Raw genomic sequence first — 26,451 nt, 5'->3', positions numbered from 1 at the left:
TAGTACTTAAGGGTAATTCAATTTAAAAAAATCTTAGTGTACAACTAAGATGAGACCCATTTCCCAGTCCAAACCTCAGCGTCAGCGCTGCATCGATCTCTACATTAAAACATGCTCTACGGATGGCGACCAAACAAATCCAGGGAAAAACTGTTGCCACAGGTGAAGAGGTCCTCTCCCTAAACAGACAACGCAGGACAGATGGCGTAGAGCCTCTCAGGTATTGCCGCAGGGACAGGCGACGGCAGATCCCGCAGCACACCAGCAGTGGAAGCTGCATGAGCACTACGTCCTGAATTGGTTTGCTGAACATGGTTCAGATTATTGGATATGTCTATAAGCACAATGCTCTTTAGAAGCATTTACTGTATACCCAAACCCTACTTGCTGCAACACATGGTGTCGCACAAGTAGTGAAAACGTCTTCGTATTCAAAGGTGCTTGGACATAATTTTCAGGCAGCATTTTACCTTTATTTTAGTGAGTTCCCACTACAAAGATTATAGAAGGAAGAAGATGCCAATAGTTTTTTTTCTTTTTAATATGTGAAATTGAGACAGACACCTAAATAAATATTTACTTTTACTTGCCTAAGTCTATTCTATGTCTGAAATCTCTAATTTTTAAATAAGGGATAAAATGTTGCCCAAAAGACTAGTTATAGTTATACATTTGTGTTTCTACTAAATCTACAAATCAAAATAGTTCTCAGTTAAAAAGATACAATTTGTATCAACAGTAGAAGGTACTTTCTGGTTCTTCAGGGCCTTACTTCAAATTCCAGCAAGTGTACCAAAATTATCAGCAGTAATAATGTAAACTAGTGATTTTTTTTTTTTCCAACACTGAACATCGTTACAATGGATGGAAACCTAAAACTGTCGGCAACTGACTATGTCATGTAAGTACATCTGACATTAACTGCAAGATCTATTTCTATTTTTTATATATATATATATATATATATATAAAGCTTACGAGGTGCTAGTAAAACCCATGACTTAAAACCAGAAATATCCCTTACTAATACTAAAACAGACTTGGTTTGCCTGTTTCTAAAACTACACTATTTGTGGCAAGAATCAGGCCTACATGATGCAACAGACCAAAAACTAACTTCAGGAACACGTACAGTATCTTCTCTCCCTGCAACCCTCCCCTCCACAACCAAAACAAAAAGAAAAAAAAAGTTTAAGTTATTATTTTGAGCTACAATATCATTACCATAGTGCAGTTAATAAATGTTGCATATCCTCAACACACAAAACCTTTTCAGGCCAGCCTTGATAAATAGCAAAAAAATCAAACAGTATCTTAAATACAAAACTTACATTGAGATAATTAAATCCATTTAAAAACAGGTAAATATTTTATGAAAAGCGTATTTTATCCAGTACACTTGTGCAGCAATACAAAGAAAAAACACATAAAACAACTAAACGGGACCCTACGATTTCAGGCCCCCTTCTACTGACCAGGAATACACAGAGCTGGGTAACAACACAAGGGAAATGAAACAGGGTAGCCTGGTTTGGGGGTTTCTGAGCATTCGCAGCTTCTTTCTGTTAGGTTCAAAGGGGGCTGCAAATTCTCAGCACCTTTGAAAATCAGGCAATAAGGCTTTTACCTTATCCATAAATTAGTTAAAAAAAAAAAAAAAAAGGATTTTTTTTCCTCCTCTGATTGCATCTGATCTTCCTAATCGACTGCATCAACAAAACATGTAACTATTTAAACAAAACAAAGAAAGCAATGAAAAGTGCCATACTATAATTCACCAACATATTGTTACCCATTTCACTGTTAACTGGTAACTTAATTGCTTAAAAAAATGAAGTCAGTGCTGGAGTAAATCTTTGTTTCCTATAAATAGATGATTATAGCACAAAAAAGCTCACAAAACCAAACAAACAAACATACATACATACATACTTATGGTGTTGTAAAAAGTTCAAAAACTTGGCTTGAAAATTGCCTGCCAGAAATAGCAAAATCCTCTTTCTGCAGGTTGTTTTAATACCACGCAGCCCAAGGACAAACATCCAGCAAGTTAAAAAACAAAACCAAAAATCCCAACATGTAACAAGGATAGAAAGTGCTGCATATAAACCCCTGATGCACCAAAGATTATAACCAGAGAACACAGGTTTTGTTTTTTTTTTTTATATATATATATGTATATATATTAATTTAAACCGGAACATTCTCCAGCTGTGAAAATAGCCATTTAAAAATTTTAAAACTAGAACACAAAACATATCTGGTACTTCCGATGCATGGGGCTATACATACAGACTCCATGATACAGTATTTCACATAAACGGATTACTATATAACCTCCTTGCTGAGAAGGAGATCCCAAATGCTATTGTAGCAAACCTCCCTCAGCATTAGAGCTGAGCTGAAAACTACTAGACACCACAAAGATGCATCATCTCTCAATAACCTAGCTGAGATTTTTCCACTAAGATAGCTGCAGCGAGCTGCTGAGCGTCCGTCACGTGAGGGTTCTTCTTCATAACGATCCTCACAAGATCAGGGGGGAAGATGTTGCAGAGGTTAATGTAAACCTTCTCCCGGGTGTCTTGGTGCCTTGGAGGGTCTTGAGGGATTCCACAGTAAGGTACGCGCCAGGTCTGGTCCTGCTGTTCAGGTAAGCTTTGGAAGGCAAACTGCTCATAACATGGCTGTGTGGGGTTACTCGGCAAGGAGTAGGTCTGGCGGTAGCCATATGCATCCATCCCGTAACTCTGCCTATCCCAACTTCCAAGTCCATCTTGGCCAGAATAAGGCTTTCTGTGTCTTAATGGAGAATTATCATATAAACGTGAGTCTGAAATGCTGTCTATTCTTGTGGACACGAGGGCTCTCCCCAGATGCATGGTCTTTGAATGTGACGAACTCGGAGATGTAGAGTAGTCGTTCGGACAACTAGAACGAGCACCGACTGTTGGATGCTGTAGATGCACAGCCATGTATGGAATTGGAGGTTTGTGGTGATGCTTTGGTTCTTCATGACTATAGCTTTGCACTCGTGTGAGAGGCTCGTGGTAGCTCTGTAAGAAGGGCTGAGTGTTAAGGCGGCCATGGGGGTGCATGTGTTGGCACTTCAAGTTCTCCTCTAGCTGTGGGTCAGGTGAACTCATGTAAGAGCGATCACTGTAACCCACATAGGAATCGCTACTGCCACAGCTAACACTCCCTTCACTGCTGCAGTCGGAAGCTACAGAGCTAATCCTATAATCTGTGTCCAAGGAGAAGCGCCTTTCAGGACTACGTGGACCAGATATACCTAAATTTGAATATGCACTCAGCATAGAGTAATACCCTACATCCACAGGAGACTCACATTTTGGATACTGGTCATAAGGCATTGGCGTTCCGTGATTTTTGGTTGCCATCATCACTGTAGGATACTGTCCCTGTGGTCTTTGATCCTGAGGTGGGAAGTGAACTCCGGATGGAAGGCCATTAGTTAAAGGTGCAGTACTTTGGGGTTTTGCAGCAGAGGAACTTGGTATACTAACTAAAGAAGGTACAGACCTGGTTTCCAATTTGTTTTTGGTGGGAAGCTTTTCCTCCAAGTCTTGATAGACTTGAGTCCTTATGCTAGGATCCGACTGCCTCTTTGGAGCAGCACGCTTCAGCTCAGAAGTGCCATCATTTTTAGTGCTACAGGGAACACTGTTGCTTTTTACCAGTCCTCCTTCACTTGTAGTTTTGGCAGCTGTGCTTCTAGACATGGCACGAAGTTCATCAGCTACAGATCGCTGAGGCTGATTTCCTCTTTCTGGATGATAGTATTTGCATTTGTGTCCATAGGTACATTTCTTCCCTATTAATAAACACAATCAGATAAAAAAAAACTTCAATCAAAATCTGTTAATCATCAAATAATGGAAATGCCCCTCATTTAAAGTTTTACTGATGATTTGAAAGATCTTGTGAATGGTTTTGTGCAACACAGGATGAGATCTAAGATCTTCTCTCTTGTATTGTGGGGAAAAAGAGGCAGTGGTAGTGTGCTGCAGCTAGTGCTCTAGGAATGCAGACCAACACTACCAGCCACATCTTGAGCTGAACATGACACTGTCAGTGTGTCTGTACACACCTGCTGTATTGGGGCAAGGAGATATACAGGCAGAAAACTTAACAGGAAAGTCCCACAGAGTCATAAGACCAGCAGGTTTTAGCTCAGTCAAGATGGTGGTGTGGCTGTAAGGATGCTCAGTAGCTGAACTTCAGATAGCTCAATCAATTTTCTGGAAGAAAATTTAGATGTCTTATGACCAAATCACATTAAGAAAGGGCTTTCTAGAGCCTGCAGAATTTAGGTGCTGTTTTGGATCTATTCCTACGAATGATTAATAAAGTTGCTCCTTTAGTTCAACTAGTAGATAGAAATGTTCTCTAACTAGCACATGAAAAAAACCACTTCAGTTTCCACCACCAGCTCAACATTTCAACCATTCTCAGGCTAAGACAACAATATGAAAACCTCTGCTAAAAAGCTTTTATTTTTGGCAGTGTTAAAATAAAGCAGGAGCTTGGTCCCTAGTCCCAGCAGTACAGAAAACTGATGAGTTAAATCAAATTACCGTATGGACATGGTTGCTTCTTATGTTCTGGCACAATAGGCTTCTTCCTAAGAAAATTGTCCAGACTTGGACCATGGCGGCCAAGAGGATCATCAGGAGGCATAAATCTATAAAGTAAAAAAAAAAAAAAAAGGGGAAGCAAACAAGCCTTTTCATATTCCTCATGCATTGACCAAGAACTTCATGACTGTCCTCCACCATAACCTGCCATGCTGACATTTTTAAGCCTGGGTACTTTGAGAGCTGTTTTGAAAGGTCACATTTCTGCTGCAGGTACTGCCCGAGAGATAAGTCATGAAATAGACTGTGTGGACACCCCTAGTCTGCATCAGACACATTCAGTCTAGCGCAGCTGACTGCTCTGCGGCAAAGCAGGGCTGCACACAACCCATTCCTAAACCAAAGTAAGGGCAGCAATACAGGCAGCGATTTCATAAAACACCACAACTAACTTTGCAAAACTGTGCTCACTGTCTAGGACTCTTGCATCAGTATTTAGGCACTCAAATACAAGTGTCTGCTTGGCAGAGTACTGAGTCCCTCCCACTACAAGAAGCCACCAGTAGTAACTGCAGTTGATCTGTATGCCAGGGTATGAAGATAACCATAGATGGATCTAAGCAGCCTGTTGATCTAGAAACCTCTTGAGGTTCATTCCAACATGGGTTTTTCTATGACTCTAGGATTTAGGAGTCTAACCACAGGCGCTCAAAAATGCTGGCTCAGTATATCAAGAGAATTGGACTATTATACCGTAGCATACACCAAAAGGGGAAAAACAGCATAAAAAGATATAAAGATATTGTTATAAAAAAGCTCCAGCAAAAAAATGAGTTCGAGTACTTCTAATCAGAAGACCAAATCCTACATGTACCTCACGATTTGGGGTAAGATAAGAAATTCATACAAGTCTTCAAACTGTCCTTTCCTCAGTTATTTTAGTGGCACGTATAAAGATAGAATGACTTACTTGTCATTAACAAATGAATACATCAGCAAGCGTTCATCTATGAACTTCTTCCATTCAGGCTTTTCATTAGCTAGATCCCTGTAGTTATCATTAGAAACAATGATGCCATCTGATTCAAAGGCCAGCTTCACTATAAATCGGTCATCGTAGCATACGACCCTTCTCCCTTGCACTCGGCGGGACGGTGTGAACACAAGAATCTTCTCCTTTTCTAATTTACGCAAGATTTCTTGATCTATAAGGAATAAGAGTTGAAAGTTAAAAAGGAAAAGAAAAATGTTTGTTTAATCTCCAAAGACATTAGATTTGAGGAAGAAAATCCAAGCATTTAGGACTAAACATAACTTAAACAGTTATAGTCCAGCAGAAGGTGTCTGATATATGGTATCTGAAGTTAGAGTCAGCTGTCAACTGTCAATACTTAAAAAAAAAAAAAAAAATTGAAACCTCCTGCTCCACACTATTTCCCTAAGACCAACACAGAGGATCTTGTTCACAGAATCACAGAATCATAAAATGGTTTGGGTTGGAAGGGACCTTAAAGACCATCTAGTTCCAACCCCCCTGCCATGGGCAGTGACACCTTCCACTAGACCAGGTTGCTCAAAGCCCCATCCAACCTGGCCTTGAACACCTCCAGGGTTGGGGCTGTGGTTAAAAGAAACACTACTTATCAAAATGCCTGTGAAAAACTCCTCTGGTTGAGGAGGGGGAAAAAGAAAAATCTTAAATCTTACTGAATGTTTTGGCAAATAGGAGGGCTACACTCAAGTACAGTCAAGGGTTTCCCATAACTGAGCTCCTTGGTAAAGACAGACCCTTTGTATTACCCAGCAAGAGATAGATTTTGAAATGATTCCAGTAGCTCACATTAATGGGATTGCCTCATAAAAAGTTTCTGCCCATCAAGAGAAAGGGTTACCATTAGTACTCACAAGGACTAAAAAACCCACATTCTGTACAAATGCTCAGGCTCTTCACGAATGCTAACAGCATCCCCTAAAAAGAGGTCAAATGTCATCTTGTAACCAAAAGCAAACGCGGGGTCTTCTTGTTTGTTTTATTTTACCTCCAGTAATAGTTCAGAACACATCTTTCCTTGAAGGGTTTACAGTTTTATATATAAAGTCTTAGCAAATCCAAGCGTATTTCTCTTTCATCCTGCTAAATAAGTGTGTTTAACATCTTATCTAATTCCTTCTTGTCCTACACAGTCTGTGAATCACCTATCCAAAAGCATTTTCTCTTTCTCTATGTGGGGCCTGGAGATCCCAAGGAGCTTTGAAAGACGGCCTAAGGGGGTTGGTCTGAACTAAGATTCTGGACGTAGCATCAGTGCACCTACCACTGAAGCACATAGCCCTTGTATCGATTCTCCTAGCTATCACTCTCCTCAGAGCAGACAGGCTATGAAAGAAAAATAAACAAAAAGCTAGGCAACGTCCAAAACGGCAGAAGGCGCTTGCGCAGTGAATATGAGTCACAGCTCTTTATAATGGTTTAGATCTCAAATAACTCAACTGTTTTGTAGCACAAGAAACTTGACAGGGAACATGTTCCATCTAGGGGGGGGAAAAAAAAAAAAGACTCCAACAGGAAGAAATACAGCATTAATATTACATATAAGCAAAATATTTGATACAAGCATTTATCTGCTTAGTAGAAAAAGCACAAGATTTTCAGTGAAACCCAACCTTTTCGTATTCACACACATCCCCCACGCCACGTGGTAAACAATGAATAAGACTATGATGGAAAGTGATGTTTTTTCCTCACTAAGAAAGAATAAAAAAATCTGCCATGTGATGATTGGCGGGTAATAATAAGAAAGATGCAGCTGTTGTTTAATCCAAGAAGCTTCTCACAAATACTGACAGTCTAGAACCATCCTCATGTTAGTCATCCAATACTTTTTCAAAATTCCAGGTGGCCACATATTTCAGGTGCATATCTCTGGAAATGGAGTGTTAGCACAATGTATTCCACAGGACTGGTAGCAAACAGGCTCCCTGCGTCCTGATAAGAAAACTGAAGAACGTCTGTTCTACAGAAGATACAATAACCTTTGATCTTCCTCCCATTTTCAGGGTCCATGATGACACATGACAAACTGGTTTTTCATTGCTAGACAACTGGTCAATTCTAAGTCTTGCTACTTCCTTGAAACTCCTTTTGGGGCTTCTAGCCCTATCCACAGCTCTAGCAGATGTCACAATTTATTTCTAAATAGCCAAATCTTTATTACTTAGCCAATGCTATTCTCACACCTCAAACACTAGTACCGTGAAATAGAAAGGCTTCAAGAGAAAGGCTCCACGCTGCCTGTGATGAGGGGAGAACAACAGCTTTCCAAACATTTTCTTGTATTAACATGGTATGCTCTAGTAGCAATCAAGCAAATGAAATGAAGTGTTGTGAATATCTTTCCAGATATTTGAACATGCACGTGGCAATCACAACATGCTTCCATATTCTTTTAGAAGCCATAGCTACTACTCTCAAAAGCTTCCCCCCCTTTAAAGATAGCCATGTTAAAAAAAAACAAAACACAACCCCCCCAAAAACCCCAATCCCCCCTCCCCCCTAAATTCTAGGGGTTTTCTTTAACCCCAAGTTCTCCTCTGCTTCAACTGTAGGGCAGAGGGAGGACAAGTCTCCAGCCTTCACATAGAATCAATTACTTTGATCAAGAAATAAATGCCTCCACCATTTTTTTTTCTAGATAAATAGGTACAAAATTAAGATTTTCAAAAGCCATCTCACTTGTTAATAGTAATGATGAAAAGGGGAACCGTTCCCTTTCTGTCGGGATAATTCCTGTAACCCCAAGCGCGGGCAGTGACTCACCGCAGGTGAGCGGCAGACAGGCCAGCCTGGCAGAATCTGCTCACCACAAGCAAGATAACCCAGCGAGTCACTAACTTCAAACCTCTTCGCTGCCAATGCTACATGGGCGTAATAGATTTAAAAAATGGCAATTACATTCTTTAAGAAATAAGTAGCAATGTTAATGGAGAATTTATCAGGTGAGCAGAAAAGGAGGACTTGGAGAAGGCATTGCTTTGTCTTTTTTCTTCCTGAAGATTGCAGTGAAGCTACTACAACACCAAAGATACTTTCTATTATAGTCCTTCATTTTTAAAGATTTGTTCATCTGAGCAGTAGCACTCATGCTGTGCAAAACATCAAACAAACCAGCGAAGATGGAACAGAGCTTACCTGTGATAAGAGCATCAGGTCTCGATTGTTCTTTCCTCCATGCTGGCACAAACACTGTAACATCTTTGTGGCCTCTTTCCAAAAACCAGTCTACCGCCAATTTGATTCCTCGACAAGAAAATACTTCTTTGTTCCCATGGCTGAAACACACATTAAAATTCCTTATTATATGACTTTGCTTTTCTATGACTGTAAACGTAGCACAGCGAAACGTGCATCTCAAAGCCACGCTCTTCACTTGCTCCGTGGTTTCTAAAGGCAGCTGGGAGCCAGCCTGAGACTTGCCCAAACATTGCCATCACTTGCAAAATGGTATGGGAGAGGGATACTAAATCTGCCAAACATTTTTAGCATCTGTACACAGATTCAACAAGTGAGGAAAAATACAAGTAGAGAGTACTAAAAATCCTCATAGCCTGACCAAAAGTACAGGGTGTAACAGGCACCACGGAGACTCGATGAGGGAAAGCAGGAGGCCTGAAATACCAACATGAAATAGTGCAATGTGCTTAGGAAATGCCAGCAGATGAGTACAGAGCACCGGTGTGCATGGCGGCAGGGAAAAGACAGCAGATCCCCACTACAGGAGCTCTGTGAGGTCCCATCTGAACAGGGAAAGAGAGAGGAGAAGGACTCCGAGCCCACGGGGGTGGCAGGCACTCTGCAGGACAGATTAGGCAAACTGGAGAGACTGTCCAAAATCAACATGACAAAACTAAGAATTTGCTTAGTACTGCACTTCAGAAGGAGAAATTAATTGTGTTTTAAAAAAGCCCTGGAGAGACAGTTCAGCAGAAACCGATCAGACACAAGCAAAACAAAAGATGAGCATCTGTTGTGCAATAACTGTCTGAGGTAAGGCAAGAGACGCAATTACGTCATTTTCTAAGGGCAGATGAGTCCTCAGCCAACTTCTACATCCAGTTTCGGGCACAACGTATTACAAAAGACACAGAGGAACTGGAAAGAATCCAAAAGAAAGTGAAATGAGACTTATGGGGAAAGGCTGAAAGAAGTACATTTAGTTAACCTGGAGAAAAAAGGCAGCCTGGGAGGAACAAAAAAATCTTCAATATATAGGAGGAAATTAAAATAGAGGACAGCAATCAACCACTGGGTGTCCAGGGAAAAGTTCTGGTAGCAGGGAGCTGCAGGGTGGCCTCTGTGAGAAGAGGTCAGGGGCTGCCCTGTGCCGGGCATGCCTGGCTACAGCCAGCTCCACAACGGAGGAGAAGGGAATGAGGGAACACCAAGGCCAGGGAAGGAGGAGGTGCTCCATGGGGAGCAGGTACACCCCCAGAGGCACTGCAGCCTGTGGAGAACAGGAAGAAAAGCATGAGAGCAAGGAGCGGCAAGAGGGAAACCGGCATGCCCTGACCCCAGCCCCCGGCACCATCCACTGCCGCTCTGAAGGGACTGAGCGTCACTTGCGGCCACAACCAGGGGGAGGAGAGGTGTCTGGACTGCAGTGAGCCTGGGAAAAGGAGAGGATAGATGTTTTTCCCTTAATGTTTGTCTTTTTGTTTCCCATTATCTGAATCAGTAATTAAATATTTATGTTAACCTTCCAACTGAAATAGTGTATTCTATTCTAAACTCCCCAAGTTGAGTCTGTCTGGCATTCAGCAGCACTTGGTGAGTGATTTCCACGTCGTTATTTTGACCCATGAGTCTTCTTGCTCCTGTTCGTCCTGTTTTCTCCCCTGTTCTGCTGTGGGGGGGAGCGAGCACCCAGCTGGGTGGGTGCCCCGGGTGCCAGCTGCAGCCGACCCGCCATAGCCCCACTGGGTAAGGACAGAAAAGTCCTTAACTAACATAAGGAACGGTTAAGCAGTAGGTTAGAAAAAGCTTTCTAACTGATCAGTGGGACAGTCTGCCCATGGACTTTGGGATCTCCTCACCAGACACTTTGCAGAACAAGTCAGATGGCTCCTTTGGGGTCAGCCTGGGTTCTCCATGCACAGGAGGAGAACAACAACTTTTCTGAGGCCTCTCCCAACCCCACAGCTCTATGTAGCAGAAGAAAGACAGGGGCAGGGTAGCAAGCCATTACCTTTCGTTTGGATGGCTTGTTGTGTATAGCACATATGCCAAAATCTGCTTTCCAGAAAGGTAAGAGACAATTCTTTCACTATGGAGTGATTTGTGAAGGAGACAATATGATGATGGATAGACACAGGGATCCTAAAAGTTCCTCCTACTTGCATGTTTTGAGGTAAATAAAAACACCAGAAAGTTATTTAAAAACTTTTTTTTTTTTAGTAGGACCATTTTAAAGTACCTACTATTTCCAGCTTTCTAAAACATAGCACTGCTGAACGTTCCTTGATACTTTGAGGGAGCTTGAGTAATTCTGCAATGGATGAAGTGACACAGTAAAAGCGAGAAAAATTTTGAAACAATGTTCAGATTCCAGAAGCCTGCAAAGGAGGTGGTGTACATGGTTCACCTGTATTGAGGTGTAGAGAGAGTCATGGGTAACACCTCTCACAAAGCATCATCCTCAGCAAAGGCTCTGTTGAAGGTCACAGGCCCGAAAAAAAAGGAAAAAGAGAAAGAAGAAAAGAGGGGAAAAAAAGACCCCACTACCATTATCTGGATTTAAGTGAGGAATTGTACTACTTCCTCTTCTACTGATGATGGAGACAGAACCTGGAAACATAATCATGTCCTAAGATATTGCAATTGTTGCCGGCTCTAATAATCAAAGTTCGTAGATTTTAGCTGGCATAGGGTACCCCAAGGATAGTTTAAGTCCATCTTCTGCGCCTATACAGCTATACTAAGATCACTGGCTGGAGCAAGGCTTCTATGTATCTTAATATCCTGCTTAGCTATGGGTATAGCCCTCAGCAATAACACATTCCCTGTTTTGTATGGTAGTATCATGTAATACACTATAATATTGTAATAACACTGTAATAACAAAACACAGCAATATTTTTTCTAGGTAGTTTTATACTCTGCAATTATTCTTGTGCTTGTTTGGCTGAGAGAGTAGTATCTTTGTGTATTTCATAACTTCCCAGGAATGGGAAACCAAACCACACACAGATATGTCACACACAAAATGCACATGCACACATGCACAGAAAAAATGGCCAACAGTACTTCCAGCCATGGCAAGTCTAATTCCATCTCCCCGCAACAACACAAAATCAGGACACTTGGGTGCATTCAGTACCCAGTGGGCAGCCATAAGGCCTCCTTTGCAAAGCCTGAGATACAAAAAGTTACCGTTCATGCCATCAGCAGGTCATGTGCAGCCATAAACATATTGCAACCCATTTTAAAAGAGTCAGGAAGGGCTTGTTCCAGCTACTACGTTCCAGTGAAATCATTGTACTGTTATTACTCTAAACAACCTCCATGGTTTCAAATGAATAAACCCAGTTTGCACTCCTGACAGCGAACAAGCGTTTTGTTAGACTGCATTTCAGTTGCAGTATGTTTCTTCCCGTAAGTCTGAGAAATCATTTCTGGAATGAAATCCTGGCCCCTCTGAAAGAAATGGACATTCTTGCCTATTGCTTTCTATCCGGTTGGAATTCAAGCCACACTTTTAAAGGCAGAGGGAGGACCAGGCAGTTCAGCTCCTTAGTTTTCTCTTGCCTAATACAGACCATAAAAGTTCTTTCATCCAGAACATAAATTTTAAATATACTTAAACTCTAAGAAACAGAAATAGGAAATTCATTACAATGCATACTAGCTTTTCTGCATTGCTGAGCAAGTGGATTTATAGCTCGTATAAATCTTCACATTTTTTCTGCTCCTTTTCAGACACATGCCTAAGCTGGTATCTGAGTGGATACAAATTCCAAGAAATTTCAATGATTAGTGAGAAAGTCTGTGAAAAAGATGTGCAATTAAAATTTGTTCTTTTCTTCTGTTTTGTTGTCATGCAGATTTGATGCTCTCCTTTTTGTGATCTTTTTGCTTCATCAGCTTTATGATACATCACATGGTGAAAAGACTGAAATCATGCTTCTTCCTCTGACTTTTTTCCTTCTGATTAGTTGTAAAGAAGAGGAGAAATGTTTGTATTTCTTTATCAAGAAACTTTCTTTTAAAAAAATCTCTTCCCAGTTATTACAAGTATGTGAAAGCTCAGAGCAGTCAGGATGACAGCTGTAGCCCTGGGTGAGACATTGGTGTATTCTGCTTTGGTTCTGCTTTCTGACTATATTTAATCTACCACTCTGAGTTGAAGGAAGATTAAGTGTATTCCTTAAGAAGTATCTATTTCTCTCTCATACCACGCACGAACGATTCTTTTTACAACCACTTTTATATTTGGCCTGTTGATAGCCTTGGTTTTATCTTTAAAAGAAAAAAAAGTAATATAACACTTCCTGAGCAAAAATCAATCAAGCATTTTCTAGGCTAGCAGAGTTAGTAGAAAGTGGTAAAATACAATGAGAACATTTTCATTTTCTTCGTTACCTTCCTAGCCCCCCGACGAGATTTTCAAGTGACTAAGTCTTGAAAAGAGTTGTGGTATACTCCTAAAACACTGACTACTTACAGTAGTTGCAAGACTTCTGGCATGCTCTAACCCAATATTCAAACCAACACGTAGCTTTCGGATTTTGAAAGCTTCAAAAAACATGTACACTGATGACAAGAGACATTAGAGCTGAGGTCTACATTAACATCTGTTGTAATATATATACACACAGGTTTTTACACAGCTGAAATCTGGACACATCGAGATACTTCCCATGTAAAAGCATACTGATTAAAAGCAGGAACAACAAAAGTAGAACACAGATCAGCCTAGTAAATTTAAAGAGTTACCAAACTGTTTCCTTCCATCACGTTATAGGAGAAAACAGTGTTCAGTCCATAGCACAGAGAGGTAAGAATTTCCATCCTGTATCAGATTAGTGACTCATTAGCCTGGCAGCCTGGTTTTGTCACTAGCCTCATCCCTTTTTTAATTTTTTTTTTTTTTTTTTTTAAAGCTCCACTAATTTCCTAATCACAGTAATAATTTGTCCCAAAGCATTTCTCAGTAACCTGGGCCTTCTATCAGTCCTGTATTTGTTCCTTATATATACATTTTGGTGCCAACACAAAATGGATGAAACAGTTCCCAAGTGTTTTTTTTTTCCATTAGCCCATGACAAATTACTCCAATGCTTTGAGGTCTTTGAAAGGAAAAAAAAGCCCTGCAACCTGTAACATCTTCCAACACATCTTTTGTCTGTAGGGCTTCCAGCACCGGGGCACTCTACGGAGTATGGCAAGCGCAGTCGCCAGCCAGACACGCACGTGGGTGTCTGACCAAGCAAGAGTCTGAGGAAGAGTCACGCGCTCAGCAGTCAGAGGTCAAAACAGGCAAAGAGAAGTTATACTCAAAGCTGCCAGTGACAAGCTCCTATCCACATGATCTTTACTTGTTGGAAAAATATTTTTACCTATTCCTTAAAGTAACTTCTCAAAATAACCTAAGAAACAAGTCAGGCTACTAGGAAAATGCTGTGTTAGACAGCCAGTGCCACTGAAAGATGAACGTCTGAATCAAGGTACCGAGGTACCATCACGTCTACCACACTCAGCAATGCACACTCTGAGAAGAGGCTAATGCAGCTAAATTGTTAGGTGGATTGTTATAATACATATCCAATTAAATTGCTAGATGAAAACAACATCTGGCATAGATGAGGCAAATCAAACCATCCTTTGGTTGATACTGCAGGGAGTAATGTGCAGTTGTGGAAAAACTTCTGTGTAGACAGAGTATCAGCAAACCTTTCACTACAGCCAGATGACCTGCCTCATGGTTAACACGGGGGGACAAGCCTCAGTTGCCTAAACAGAGATGTCTAATGCCGGTTTAGGCACCTTTGGGTATCTCACACTTCCTCCAGCTGAATGCCACTCCTGAATGGCACTGGGGTCTCTGTCATGTCTGTCAGGCCTGGGTATGTTTCTGATGCCACCAAACACCTAAAACATTCACAGCTGGTGGGATGGCTGGGCATGAAAGCTGTAAGAAAACTGTAAAATACCTGTCTTAAGTGGGAGTGCATTTAACTAAAAAAACAGAACCTGTAAATCAGCATCTTCCTCTCACAAATAAAAATTAAGTCTGCAATGGTTATCTCACATTGCGTTTTCCCTTGTGCAACGAAGTACCATCAAGCATCATTTAAATATACAGGCCACGGTTTTCCAAAAGGGGAAACTGAAGTGCATCACCTCCACAGCCTGGGAATCCTAAGGGTGAAGTTTTCAGAAGACTCTAATTGCTCAAAACAAGATTCATTGCTTTCAACCTGCAAACCCAGATGGCACGTGATCAAAATACTTCAGTTCTTTTGCCTATATCATCTGAAAGTGGTAGTCACCAGACTAGACCAGCATACATGCTGGCTCTGGCTGGCCAGAGTAAGTTATTCTGACCCAAGCCTTGATCTGTGCTGTCCTCAAGGAACACAAACCCACCCATCACCGCTTGACTAGATGCAACCAGTTACACAAATATGACCATCCAGTCACATAATCAGATACATCCTTCCTCCCTTGTGTCAGACCTAGCTGTTCTCCCAACTACAAAACATCAGGTTTCATTTACAGATCTAATGGAAACACAATCTTTTTTGAATTAGGAAGCTGAATCAACTCATTTTGCAGCCACGCAGTCACTAGATGAGATGTAGGTACAAAAGCATCCCTGGCAGTGAGATAGAGGCAAGGCTGAAAGTAAGTTACTCTGTGTCACTCATAAGATGTTTTGTGAAACTGCATCTTTAATTAGTTATGCAATGGAGAGACAGGGCAGCATACAGTGTTCGATCCTTCCAGAAGAGCACAGCTGTCTCATCCTACTTAAATTATCAGACATCACTCACATCAACCTTCTCCACAAAACTTCCCCCCCTCCCATCAAATACATCCCTTAAAGGACAATTAGCAGTTCTTATCTAGAGTAATTCTAATAGTAAATGGTATTATCAAGTACGTGTATTACAACAACATGGGAGTAAGAATGTAGGTCACAGTCTACCCATTTCTGTGAGAACATACGCGAGAGCTCCCAACAATATCTCTCAAAAGACTATCTACAGTCTTGCTTAGGGCACAGACCTATTTCCTGTTAGCAACTCCAAAATGAGCTGGTTGGCCACAGCTTGGAAAAGCAAAGAGGAATGAAAAGAACAGACCCTGCCAATTTCTAAGTTATTTACTTGTAACAGGATCCTGGACATTTAGATACAGAAATTTGAACAAGATTGTCTGAGCTGCAGGTGAATTCCTGTATCTCCCTCACTGCTTTGAACACGGCTCTTTTACATGTAAAAGCTGTAATTTTTCCTTTTAAAGTTCATATTTATTATTACCTATTTTCTTGAAGGGGAAAGCACAGATCCTGCCAGTAAACAACTGGTTGCACAGCTGGTGTCAGCAACAGGGACTTATCTTTTACACACATGGGACCATCTTTCATAATCAAGGACTGATTTCTAGGAAAAGGTAGGATCCACTTGACCAAGCAGAACAAAAGCATCTTTGCCACTGGCTGACCAGAAGCAGAGCAAAAGCGTCTTTGCCAACAGGCTGGCCAACACAGCAAGCCATGAGCAATCCAGGTAGTTTCTGGAGTGCATTGATGGTAACTCCTTAACATGGGTGACTGAGGACCCAACGAGGGAACTTGCTGGACCTCACACTTGCTAACAAGGAAGAGCTGGTCAGAGTTGTGAAGGTCACAGGCAGCGTTGGCTGCAGTGACTGTGAGTGATGGCATTCAGGATCCTGTGAAGAAAGAGCAAGGCAAAAAGCAGGATCACAACCCCAGACTTCAGGAGAGCAGACTGTGGCCTGTTCAGGAGAATCTCATGTGATATGACCCCAGAGAGAAGAGGGGCCCAGGAGAGCTGGTTGATTTTCAGTGATCACCTCCACCAAGCTCAAGTGGTCCAACCTGATGTGCAGGAAGTTGGGCAAAGATGACACAAGACTTTCCCTGAGCAGAGGTTAGAGAACACTGAAATGGGACAGTCCCAAGCTGCTGGGCCCTGATGGGATGCACTCAAGGGTGTTGAAGGAGCTGGCTGATGACACTGCGAGGCCACGCTTGGTAATCTTTGAAAGGTTGCGGTGATTGGGGATGTTCCTAAGGACTAGAAGAGAGCAAATATCCCTTCTATCTTCAAGGCAGGCAAGAAGGATAATTCAGGGAACTAACTACAGGCTGATCAGCCTCACCTCAATCCCTTCAAAGGTGATGGAGCAAATCCTCCTGGAAGCCCCCTCCTAATAAATTATGTTGATTGGGTGAAGGTGATTGGGAACAGTCAGCATGGATTTATGAAGGGGAAGTATGCTTGACCAACCTCATAGCCTTCCATGGTGAGATGACTGGCTCAGTGGATTAGGAGAGCAGTGGATGCTGTTTACTGTGGCTTTAACAAAGCTTTTGACACTCTCTAACATCCTGACTGACAAACTAATGAAGTATGGGCAAGATAAGGGGACAGAGAGGTGGACTGAAATCTGGCTGAACTGCTGCACTCAAAGGGTTATGATTAGTGGCATCAAGTCCAGCTGGAGGCCAATCAGTATTGGTGTACCTCAGGGACTGATACTGGGGAAAGCATTGCTTAGCGTCTTCATTAATGACCTAGATAATGGGACACGTTCAGCAAGTTTGCAAAGAATACATAACTGGGAGGAATACACCAGATGGGCGTACTGCCATTTGGAAGGACCCCGGCAGGGTAAAGGAATGGGCCAACAGGTACCTCAGTGAGTTCAACAGAGGGAAATACCAGTCCTGCACCTAGGGATGACTAACAACAGGCATCAGTACAGGTTGGGGGCCAAACAACTGGAAAGCAACTCTGAAGAGAAGAACTTTGGGGTTCTGGTGAACACCAAGCTGACCATTAGCCAGCAATGTGGATTTGTAGCACAGACAGCCAAAGGCTCCTGGGCTGCATTATGAAAAGTGTTGCCAGCAGGTTGAGGGGGGTGATCCTTCCCCTCTGCTCAGTCTTGGTGAGACACATCTGGAGTGCTGGGTTCAGTTCTGGGCTCCCCAGTATAAAACAGACATGGACAACACTGGAGAGAGTCCAGTGAAGGACAACAAAGTTAATCAAGGGACTGGAGTACCTGTCATATGAGGAGAGGCCGAGGGAGCTGGGACTGGAGAAGACAAGGCTCAGGGGGATCTTATCCATGTGTATAAGTATCTGAAGGGATGGAATAAAGTGGACAGAAACTGACTTCTCACTGGTGTCCAGTGACAGGACAAGAGGCAATGGGCACAAACTGGAATACAAGAAATGCTGTTTAAACATAAAACCAGAAAACTTTCTTACAGTGAGGGCATTCAAACAGTGGCCCAGAGAATATGTCGAGTCTCCATCCTCGGAGACATTCGAAACCCAACTTGACATGGCCTTGAATTGACACTGCTCTGTGCAGGGGATTGGACTAGAAGATCTCCAGAGGTCCCTTCCAAACTGAACGATTCTGTGATTAAATTTGGTAGAAAACAAGTAAAGACCTGTTAATTCGATTCTCTGATACAGAAAGACTGTTACATTAATAGATTTAATCTGTTTTAAGGCCCTGTAGCATGCATAGCATGCATTCATATTTGGCCCATTTTATGTAGGTGGTCAAGAAAGTAAATTGATCATAGGAAGGCAGGTCCTAAATATTTATGCTAATAGCTGAATAAACATTAAGGAAAAGTGACTGCTCTGGAGCTACTTCTGGAATGTGTTCAGTGATGTTTGTGGGAGAAGTTGAACCTAAGTCCACCCACCAAGTCTGAGCTGTGCTAACTAGCTAACACTTACACAACTGTTTTGGATTTATGTGAAATACATTCCAAACACATTTTAGAAGTCTCTGTTTACTATTCTGGTACTCAACCAAGAAGTTGTTTGTTCAGCTAGACATACTTCCTTTACAGCTGAAGTTGAACAAAAAGATTAGGAATAACACATCAGGTAGAAAGAAGGAATACCCCATTTACAAAGAAGTAATATCCTTGCTTTATGGGCTAACACATCTACTTATATAAACAAAAACTATCATATTGGCCTAAATAGGAGCTATATTTAAATTTCATTTTAAAAACCCTCATTTAAATGTAATTGACTTGATTAGGAGCTAAAAAAAAACCTGGGCCTTTAGCCCAGAAGTGTCTTGCACAAACTTTTATTGCTAAGTTCATGAAAACCACATCAAGTCATCAGAAGACTAAAATTGGCCTTCTAAACCATGGTGCTAGTAATCAGATAATCCTTATGAGTTACCCAATTAGTTACTAATCAATTTGTCATTTAATCATTTATATAACCAGAAAAAACCCCATCTCTCAGCATGTCTCTCTCTGCCATGTCCTTCTTCCTCTAATCACTGATGAAGCATGAACTTCTCGCCTCCTCGCAGGTAAGTTTCTTGCTATGCACCTAGATGACTGGGGTCAGGACGGGTGAATGCTGTAGGTACATGTGTTATCCGTGGGCATGTAAGTGAAAGTCTAAAGCACAGTAATCTCGGGAATTAATGGCAATAAAACCTAACTCCAAATCTGATAACCAAGACCAATTTTACAGATAGACCAGTTATCATAGACTAGCCTACCAAGGAGAAGTATCCCTTAAGCCACTTAATTCTAAATCACTCTTTTATGATCTTAAGGAATCTTACATTTGCTTTAACCTCCCGTATGTAACTGGACACAGCAATTGCCCATAGCAATGGTGCCTACCAAAAATTAAGTACTAGTCTGGCAGTTGGAAGGAGAGATTTGATAGCTGCCTACAAAGGGAGACTGGCATTAACCTATGGGTTTTCTTACAGTGAGTACAAACCACTGAACCCTTACAGACTTCTAGACTGATTACAAGATTGGCATACTGTGTGGGTGTGGTCGATGGAGATGCTTGCGAGAGAGCCTGCACACAGTGCAGTTATACCAAACATCAGTGCTTGAATGGGATAAGGTCATTCTGTTTCTATTTAAATATAAAAGCAAAAGGTTCATAGTCACATACCTCATTGCAACATTGCTGCCATCGATAACTATTGGCCTCAGGTTGTCACCATCCTCTGTCGCATCCTCCTGCAGTGGAGACTCTGACCTCTGAGACTCTATGGAAGACGCTTCACGTATTACACTAGTGTTAGCATTAGTTACAGTCTGATCAGTCTCAGTTTTATTCCCAAGTTTGACAAGTTCTCCCAAAATATCATTTATTAAAGCATCAGTACCAAGTTTATTTAGTACAAGTTGAACCTGCTCTTCTGAGTAACCCAACTTAAGTGCAAACTCCAGTTTGGTTTGATATTCTTTCACCACATCAGGGGGCTTTTTGACTTCCTTAGGTACTATCTGAGCCTCTTCTATCCTAAAGTCTTGCAAGATTTCATTTCTTTTTAGTATATGAGGCTCTAAGCAAGGAGATCGGCACAGCTGTCGGTGAGTCTTAGGCAATAAATGTGATTCTGATGCAGAATTATTCAGTCTCTCTGAATCATTATCAGAATTTGTGCTTTCTTCAGAGTCACAGCTGGAGCTTCCAGAAGTCTCTTCAGATGCCTCCTTGTCTACATCTTCTTTCCTAGAATTAACCTTATCCATCGTTGGCTTCTCCGCCATTGACCAAGGTACAATTGCATTTATTTGTGTGCCAGTGCTCCCCACATAAAGGTGGCCTAAGTCATGCCCCAGATGATCCTTCAAGCCCATGAAGCTGCTGCATGTACTTGACTCCACTTTGCTGTTTTTCTTGTATTCCTGAATATAAAGTGTTCCGTATTCCTAAAGAGAGAACAAAAATGTTGCAACTGATTATACATATTACTTGTTTTGTATTTTCTTGCTGCTTCCTCAGAACTGCATTTATTCTCTCCCAACAGAGAAATTTGACTTTTTTTTTTTTTTTTTCTTAAACATAGAAAACTTTTTTTGGGAAAAACTTTTCCTAAGGAACATCCATAGGTAGGCGGATAAACAACTGATCATCTGTTTTCTGAGTATATCAAACGCTTTTACTTAAACACTTCTAGAAATGCATTTATGAAAGAATAGGAAACCAAACACTGCAAGTTTATCTACTGTAATGTGGAGACAGAAGTCTTGCCACTATTTAAAGGAACCAAGACATTTCTTCTAGCTTAAGACAGTATTGTAACAGTGAAATAAAATGCAACTATAAAATACAAGTACTGGAAAGGCTTTTTAAACTAATAACTTAAACTCTCTGTTGAATAGAAAGAAATTAGCATAGTACTAGATTATCTGGCTTATTAGGCAAATATAAGACATCATAACACATAAAATGAATTAGTAACAGAAAACATGATTGAATAAAACTTATTGGCCCTAAAAGACACTATCAGTTTAACTGAATACACTCAAACTATTTCTGAATTCCCTTATAAAGTGATAATTAAGTCAAGAAAGCCTAATTGCTCTCAACAGAGTGCTGCATTACTAACACATACAGCATTTAGAGACATGGATTGATCTAATGGGCAATAAAGCCAATGGAAGTCTTTGCACTGATTGCAACAGACCATTCATCAAGCCAACAAGGCAACAAAATTAAAAGCTGATTTCAACTCTTAGACTAGATTTGTGCAAGCCTTGTGGTGAATCAAAACTAAAGAGAAGTCATGTAGGAAGAACAGAAGAAGAAAAGTTGCAGTTTTCTGGACTTCATACACTTGCCACATCAGTTTTTCTGGAGGAATTTTGCATAACAGTAGTTATACAGAAGTTTGCTTTCATCACAAGGATTACTTCCACAATCTACATTTAAAGGCAGATTGTTACCTCTTTCCCTTATTTTGTTCTTTTAAACAAGAATCTTTGCTAACTGCTTCAATAAAGAAAGTAAAAGATAAATTATTTCTCACAGATAAAAGTGGACCATATGGACCAATTGTACTGCAAGGTTACCATGAAAAAGAAGAATTTACATTAAGGGAAGACTATGAAACAAAGAGTTCTTTCACACTTCCATCTTGCAAGGCAGAATATAAAAGCAAGATATAGAGGCAAAGGACTTCACTTGAACTTGACATACATTACAGACACAAATTTCATCAAGGAGGATATACTGAGAAAAAAACATTATGTCAAACAGAATGTCTTCATCTAATACTCTAACACTTCATCTAATCTCTTCATTTAATACAAATTACAGGTATGTCTCACCAACAGCCAAAATCTCTGTCAGCAAATACATTAACTCTCCCATCCTCTTACAGGTTAGTATTTTAGAATGACCCAGTATTTTTAAAATACGGTGTATTTTCCTCTTCTTGGGATAAAGATCCAAGAGTGCACACAAGAGAAATTAATCCAGGCTTAAGATTAGAGAGAACCAAGCAAGAAATCCAATCTGCGGTTCAGTAAAAGCAGATACTGTAGGCGCTGACTGCCAAGACATCACCACTGTAGTGGAGCTTTTTGGTTATGGGACACAAAAACTTACTTTACCTAAGCATTTCTAGTTAAAAGAAATAAGTAAACCAGCATTTTCATCTTCAACACCTTAATCCAGGCAAGACTGAGAGGAAAGAAAATAAAGTTTTGTTTAGATCTGATCTTGTTACAAGGCAGTAGGGCTGTAATACTTTCAAGCAGTGTATCAAGAAATATTACTTTCTCTTCACTTGAAGCTTTAGGATTTCAAGCAACACCACAGATTAAACACAATGAGAATTTAGGAAATGAACCTTTTCACGCAGTGATTTATTAACTAACGTGATGCACTCGAAGGCACAGTGCTAGTAACAAATCACAACAATATCCCAGTAAAAGGATACAGTTAAAAACCTCAACACTGTGGCCTTCACAGAACTGACACCCCCCAAAAAAAATATCTCAAACAAGAAACCCCTATTGGAAGCGATGCTGCTTAGCAACCAGCCTGTAGTTGCTAGGATGCGCTCCTTTAACATACCATCATGAATACTAGCACAGCGAAAGAATAATTTGGTATGAACAAAAGCCCATGAAAGAGAGCGGGACTTAAGTGCGTCTGGTTTCCCCTCGGAGAACAATGCAGCTGCCAAACCGATCTGGAAGCCCCGACATCATTGTTCCACCAACCTCACAATCTGCTCTGACTCGAGGAAGTCTAGTTAATGGGCAACACTTTTAAGCTCGACTGAAAAGTTGAGCTGGCTCATGTACCACTGCCGCAGAATACGGGGAGATAATGGGTCACTGCCTAAATCCGTGTACTGTGAAATGTCATTTTAGTATTGAACTAAAAGTAGAGGGACAGTGTTTTTTGGAAGGGGGGAGGAGGAGGTTGCATATTAATGCATGGAATAAACAAAGCTTGAAGTGCACAGATGAGAAAAAGGATTTATTTTTTTTTTTTACTGTTAAAATAATACTTAAGTCATTCTCCAATCACTTCTTCCTTGAAGTTTAAGTGCTTTACAGCAGCTACAATCATAACACCCTCCAGTGGGATTCAAAGAAGTCACTAGCATATGAATGTGTCTGAAGATCAGGCATTATATGAAACATACTTTAGATGATTTGCACACCAACTGCGTATAAAAATGACCATAAACTGAGCTTTGTCCATTGTTGGGAATGTATACATAATCAGCCTTGCATTTATCTGCTTTAAGTCTCCTGTCAATCTCCATCTTGCTCCACTATGTAATTGCTTGTTTTGCACAGAACTCTACTGTTTTTCAGAAACTATTTAAAGAGGGTAGTAAGAGGAGCAGCTTTAAAATCTGCCACCAATAGTCATCATACTGTTTCTTTAAAAGGGTAGTTAAAATTGTGTTTATACTGTAAATTGAAAGCTAAAGATTTCTGAAATAGTTTTGCATAAGCAGTACCCTATTCCTCGCATTTGGCGTAAACCCTGCATGCAAACTGAATTTATTTTCAGGCAAATTTTTACAACGTCTGTGAACTTTGTACACCGTTATTCGTGGTCAGCAGCATCTCTTAGAAATGCTAGACTTTGGAGCTCCCAACATGATGCCCTTTATAAGATTCATTGATTGGAACCACGAAAATCAGATGTCACTGTTGAACACTGCTGGAATTGATTATTTTATCTTGATTTGGTTAGTGAAGAGCAACATGCCAGGTAGTCTATTTGAAAGAATGTGTATTCCAAATAAAGACTAGTATACCTACATATAGGACAATGAAGCTCATGAAAACCAGGAAAGGTCACATTTATCCAAGGAGTAACATCAGGTAAGAAGAACTTACACTCTTTATTTACAAGGAACTCTCATTATGCACATATGGTATTAAAGCATGCTTACTGATACAATGCAGTATAGCTAAGAAAAATATCTGCTATGAATTCTGACTCAACTGAGAGACAAACAAACAAATTAAGCAAAAAAGTCTTGTCAATAAAGTCTTCAACTTTTGGTTTTGCTCACCCACAGCTGAGTAACAGAATTTGTATTTATGAAAAAGTTAATAAAACAGGTAACTCAAAATTTAGACATACTTACGTCAACACAAGTTTTAAACTATAGCCTGTTTAAAACTACAGTATCTCACACTAGGTTCACTGTTAAAGGCCTAAAACACTGTATTACTGAGTCAAAGACATAACTGTAATACTCTAGATGAGCACTGTGCTACTACATTGTAGAAGTATAATTTTTTCCTATTTCTTAGAAGTCACCACTATTTTCCACTAACCATTAACAATAATCAGCTCATTAACTCACCTTCACACAAAACACAAATATTTCTCAAAAGGATGTGGGCAAGTAGATCATCTAATCTTTTAATGCACAGTCAGAATATTTTCCACTTACAGTTGAGCATAAGAAAAGCCGTTTAATGCAAATTTAGTTCACAGAAGAAAATAACAAGGAGTAAAATAGTGTACTGTGTGGCACAGTAGAACAGAAATTGTGTATTCTCAAAAGACCGTCAAAAGTTTCTGAAGATACATTCTACAGTGAAATAGTTCAGCATGTTTTCATACAGGCAGACTTTTTCTAAGTGTTCTGAACACAAAATGGAAAATATTGAAATCACAGTTTGTTGAAACACTGTCATTACTTGTCACAAACAGAAGTGCAGAGCTGATGAGAAAAGAAAAAAATCAATGTACTGGTTATCCAAATGATAAAGATACTGCAACAATGCAAATAAAATAATGAATATGTAATAAATACCTACTGCTGTAGTTTCTATGTATTTAATTACCATTGTATTTCAGCGAGTGCTGTTGTCTGCATCATTCTATCCAACAAAGGAAGGATGTCCCATTGAACAGATTGGTTAATGCTCTGGGGCAACAGATGTCTACTGGAACTGCAGGAGACCAGCAACTGGTGGCCTGCCCATCTTCTGAAAACTTTCAATAGACTCATGCATATGTTCACACAATAGGGCATGTGGTAGAAATGCAAACCTCTTTTTAACCCTTTTATATGCTCTCTTTCCCTCCCCAACTGATATATGAAGGTCTTTGTTTTGTTTTTTTTCTTTACAGGATCCTTGGAACAGAGGCTCATGGAGTATACAGTGCTTGTTCTTCAGCCTAACATCTGAACTCAAAATACAAAACAAAACAGATTAGAAACTTTATAAAAATAGCCAGGCTAGATCTGACACACTTACGAACAGCTTTCAAAGCACAAAACCTTTGCCTGGAACATGTTCCCACCTGAAAGCATCCTAATGCTCTATCTCACACTACAGTATCTTCAGAGCATCCATAATGGCGCTCTTTCAATTTTCACAAACACAGGAAATTTCATCCATTGTATGGCATAATGGAAAAGTTGTTTGATGTTTTTTTCTTAAAAGCTTTTTCTACCAGTCAAAAATTAAAGTAAATAATAGCTTATTTAAAAAAAAAAAAAAAAGGTAAATACCTATAACTTAAAGTTGAAACCTCCCCTTCCCCCCAGGGGGCTAGAGGAGAATTCATTCTGTTTATGGCTACTGCCTGCCATTTTCAAATTCTTGGAAATACACCATTACTGATGCTTTTGAAAGTTCCCTAATAGAATGCACTGGGTGAGATCATCGCTCTTTAATATACTTAATCTTCAGACTAAGATGTTTTTCTTTCCCTCTTTTTCCAAGAGACACCCAAAGTGTGCAAACCTCAGCTGACACACACGCTAGCTACCTTATCCAAATGCAGACCGATACGCTGAAACACCAGGAAGGTGAAACATCCCATTTCTGCAGACAGAAGCCCATATACTTACGTTCGCTGGAAAACACACAGACATTGGTTTCTTGTAGCTGTTCCAGAAGCAACTCCTTAACACGATTTCAGCTGCAGACTTCAGGCAAGCAAGCAGAACAATGAATGGACGAACAGATGGACCCGCGATGTCTTTGCTTAACCTATTACTGAGTGGACCCAGAGCCAATCACGACCCGCAGAGCTCACAATTAGTTGGCCAGGCAGATGCAAGGCAACCTCCCCACTCTGCATCAGGTTCGGAGGTTTCTAAGATAAGCAAGTTGATGTCATTCTCAGGGTCTGCCCCGGGCAGCATGTGTATTAACGAGGGGTGTGCAGCAACAATAGGCCATACAAAAGAGACTAGCAGGCAGCTGCTGTATGAGAGCCAGAGTCATTAGGGAGCAGGCTGCCAACAAGAAACACCTGGCTTGGGCAGACTTCAGCTTCTCCTCATTGTTTCTAATTC

The 26,451-nt window shown here is 40.6% G+C and overlaps 1 protein-coding gene across 1 annotated transcript; it reads right to left on the bottom strand.

The window, feature by feature from the left end:
- Positions 1 to 2,416: 2,416 nt before the first annotated feature.
- On the bottom strand, positions 2,417 to 26,025 carry ZC3H12C (zinc finger CCCH-type containing 12C). Its single transcript, XM_009810866.2, has 6 exons — positions 26,002 to 26,025; positions 19,815 to 20,581; positions 8,788 to 8,927; positions 5,569 to 5,803; positions 4,599 to 4,705; positions 2,417 to 3,835 (listed from the first exon to the last, which is right to left on the bottom strand). The coding sequence occupies exons 1-6, from the start codon at positions 26,023 to 26,025 to the stop codon at positions 2,439 to 2,441; spliced, it is 2,670 nt and encodes an 889-aa protein (XP_009809168.1). The 3' UTR covers positions 2,417 to 2,438.
- Between the last annotated feature and the right edge of the window lie 426 nt (positions 26,026 to 26,451).

The sequence above is a fragment of the Gavia stellata genome, chromosome 1, assembly GCF_030936135.1.
Source record: "Gavia stellata isolate bGavSte3 chromosome 1, bGavSte3.hap2, whole genome shotgun sequence".
In the NCBI taxonomy this organism is placed as follows: domain Eukaryota; kingdom Metazoa; phylum Chordata; class Aves; order Gaviiformes; family Gaviidae; genus Gavia; species Gavia stellata.
Note: the sequence above shows the minus strand (reverse complement) of the source record. Positions and strands in the feature narration are given on the sequence as shown.

Excerpts from the sequence above, each read along its gene's own strand:
- ZC3H12C (XM_009810866.2), bottom strand. The coding sequence starts at position 26,025 with ATGTCTGTGTGTTTTCCAGCGAAC. Across the intron at positions 20,582-26,001 it reads CTGTGTGTTTTCCAGCGAAC|GAATACGGAACACTTTATAT; the intron begins GTAAGTATATGG and ends TTCTCTCTTTAG. Across the intron at positions 5,804-8,787 it reads ACCTGATGCTCTTATCACAG|ATCAAGAAATCTTGCGTAAA; the intron begins GTAAGCTCTGTT and ends TATTCCTTATAG.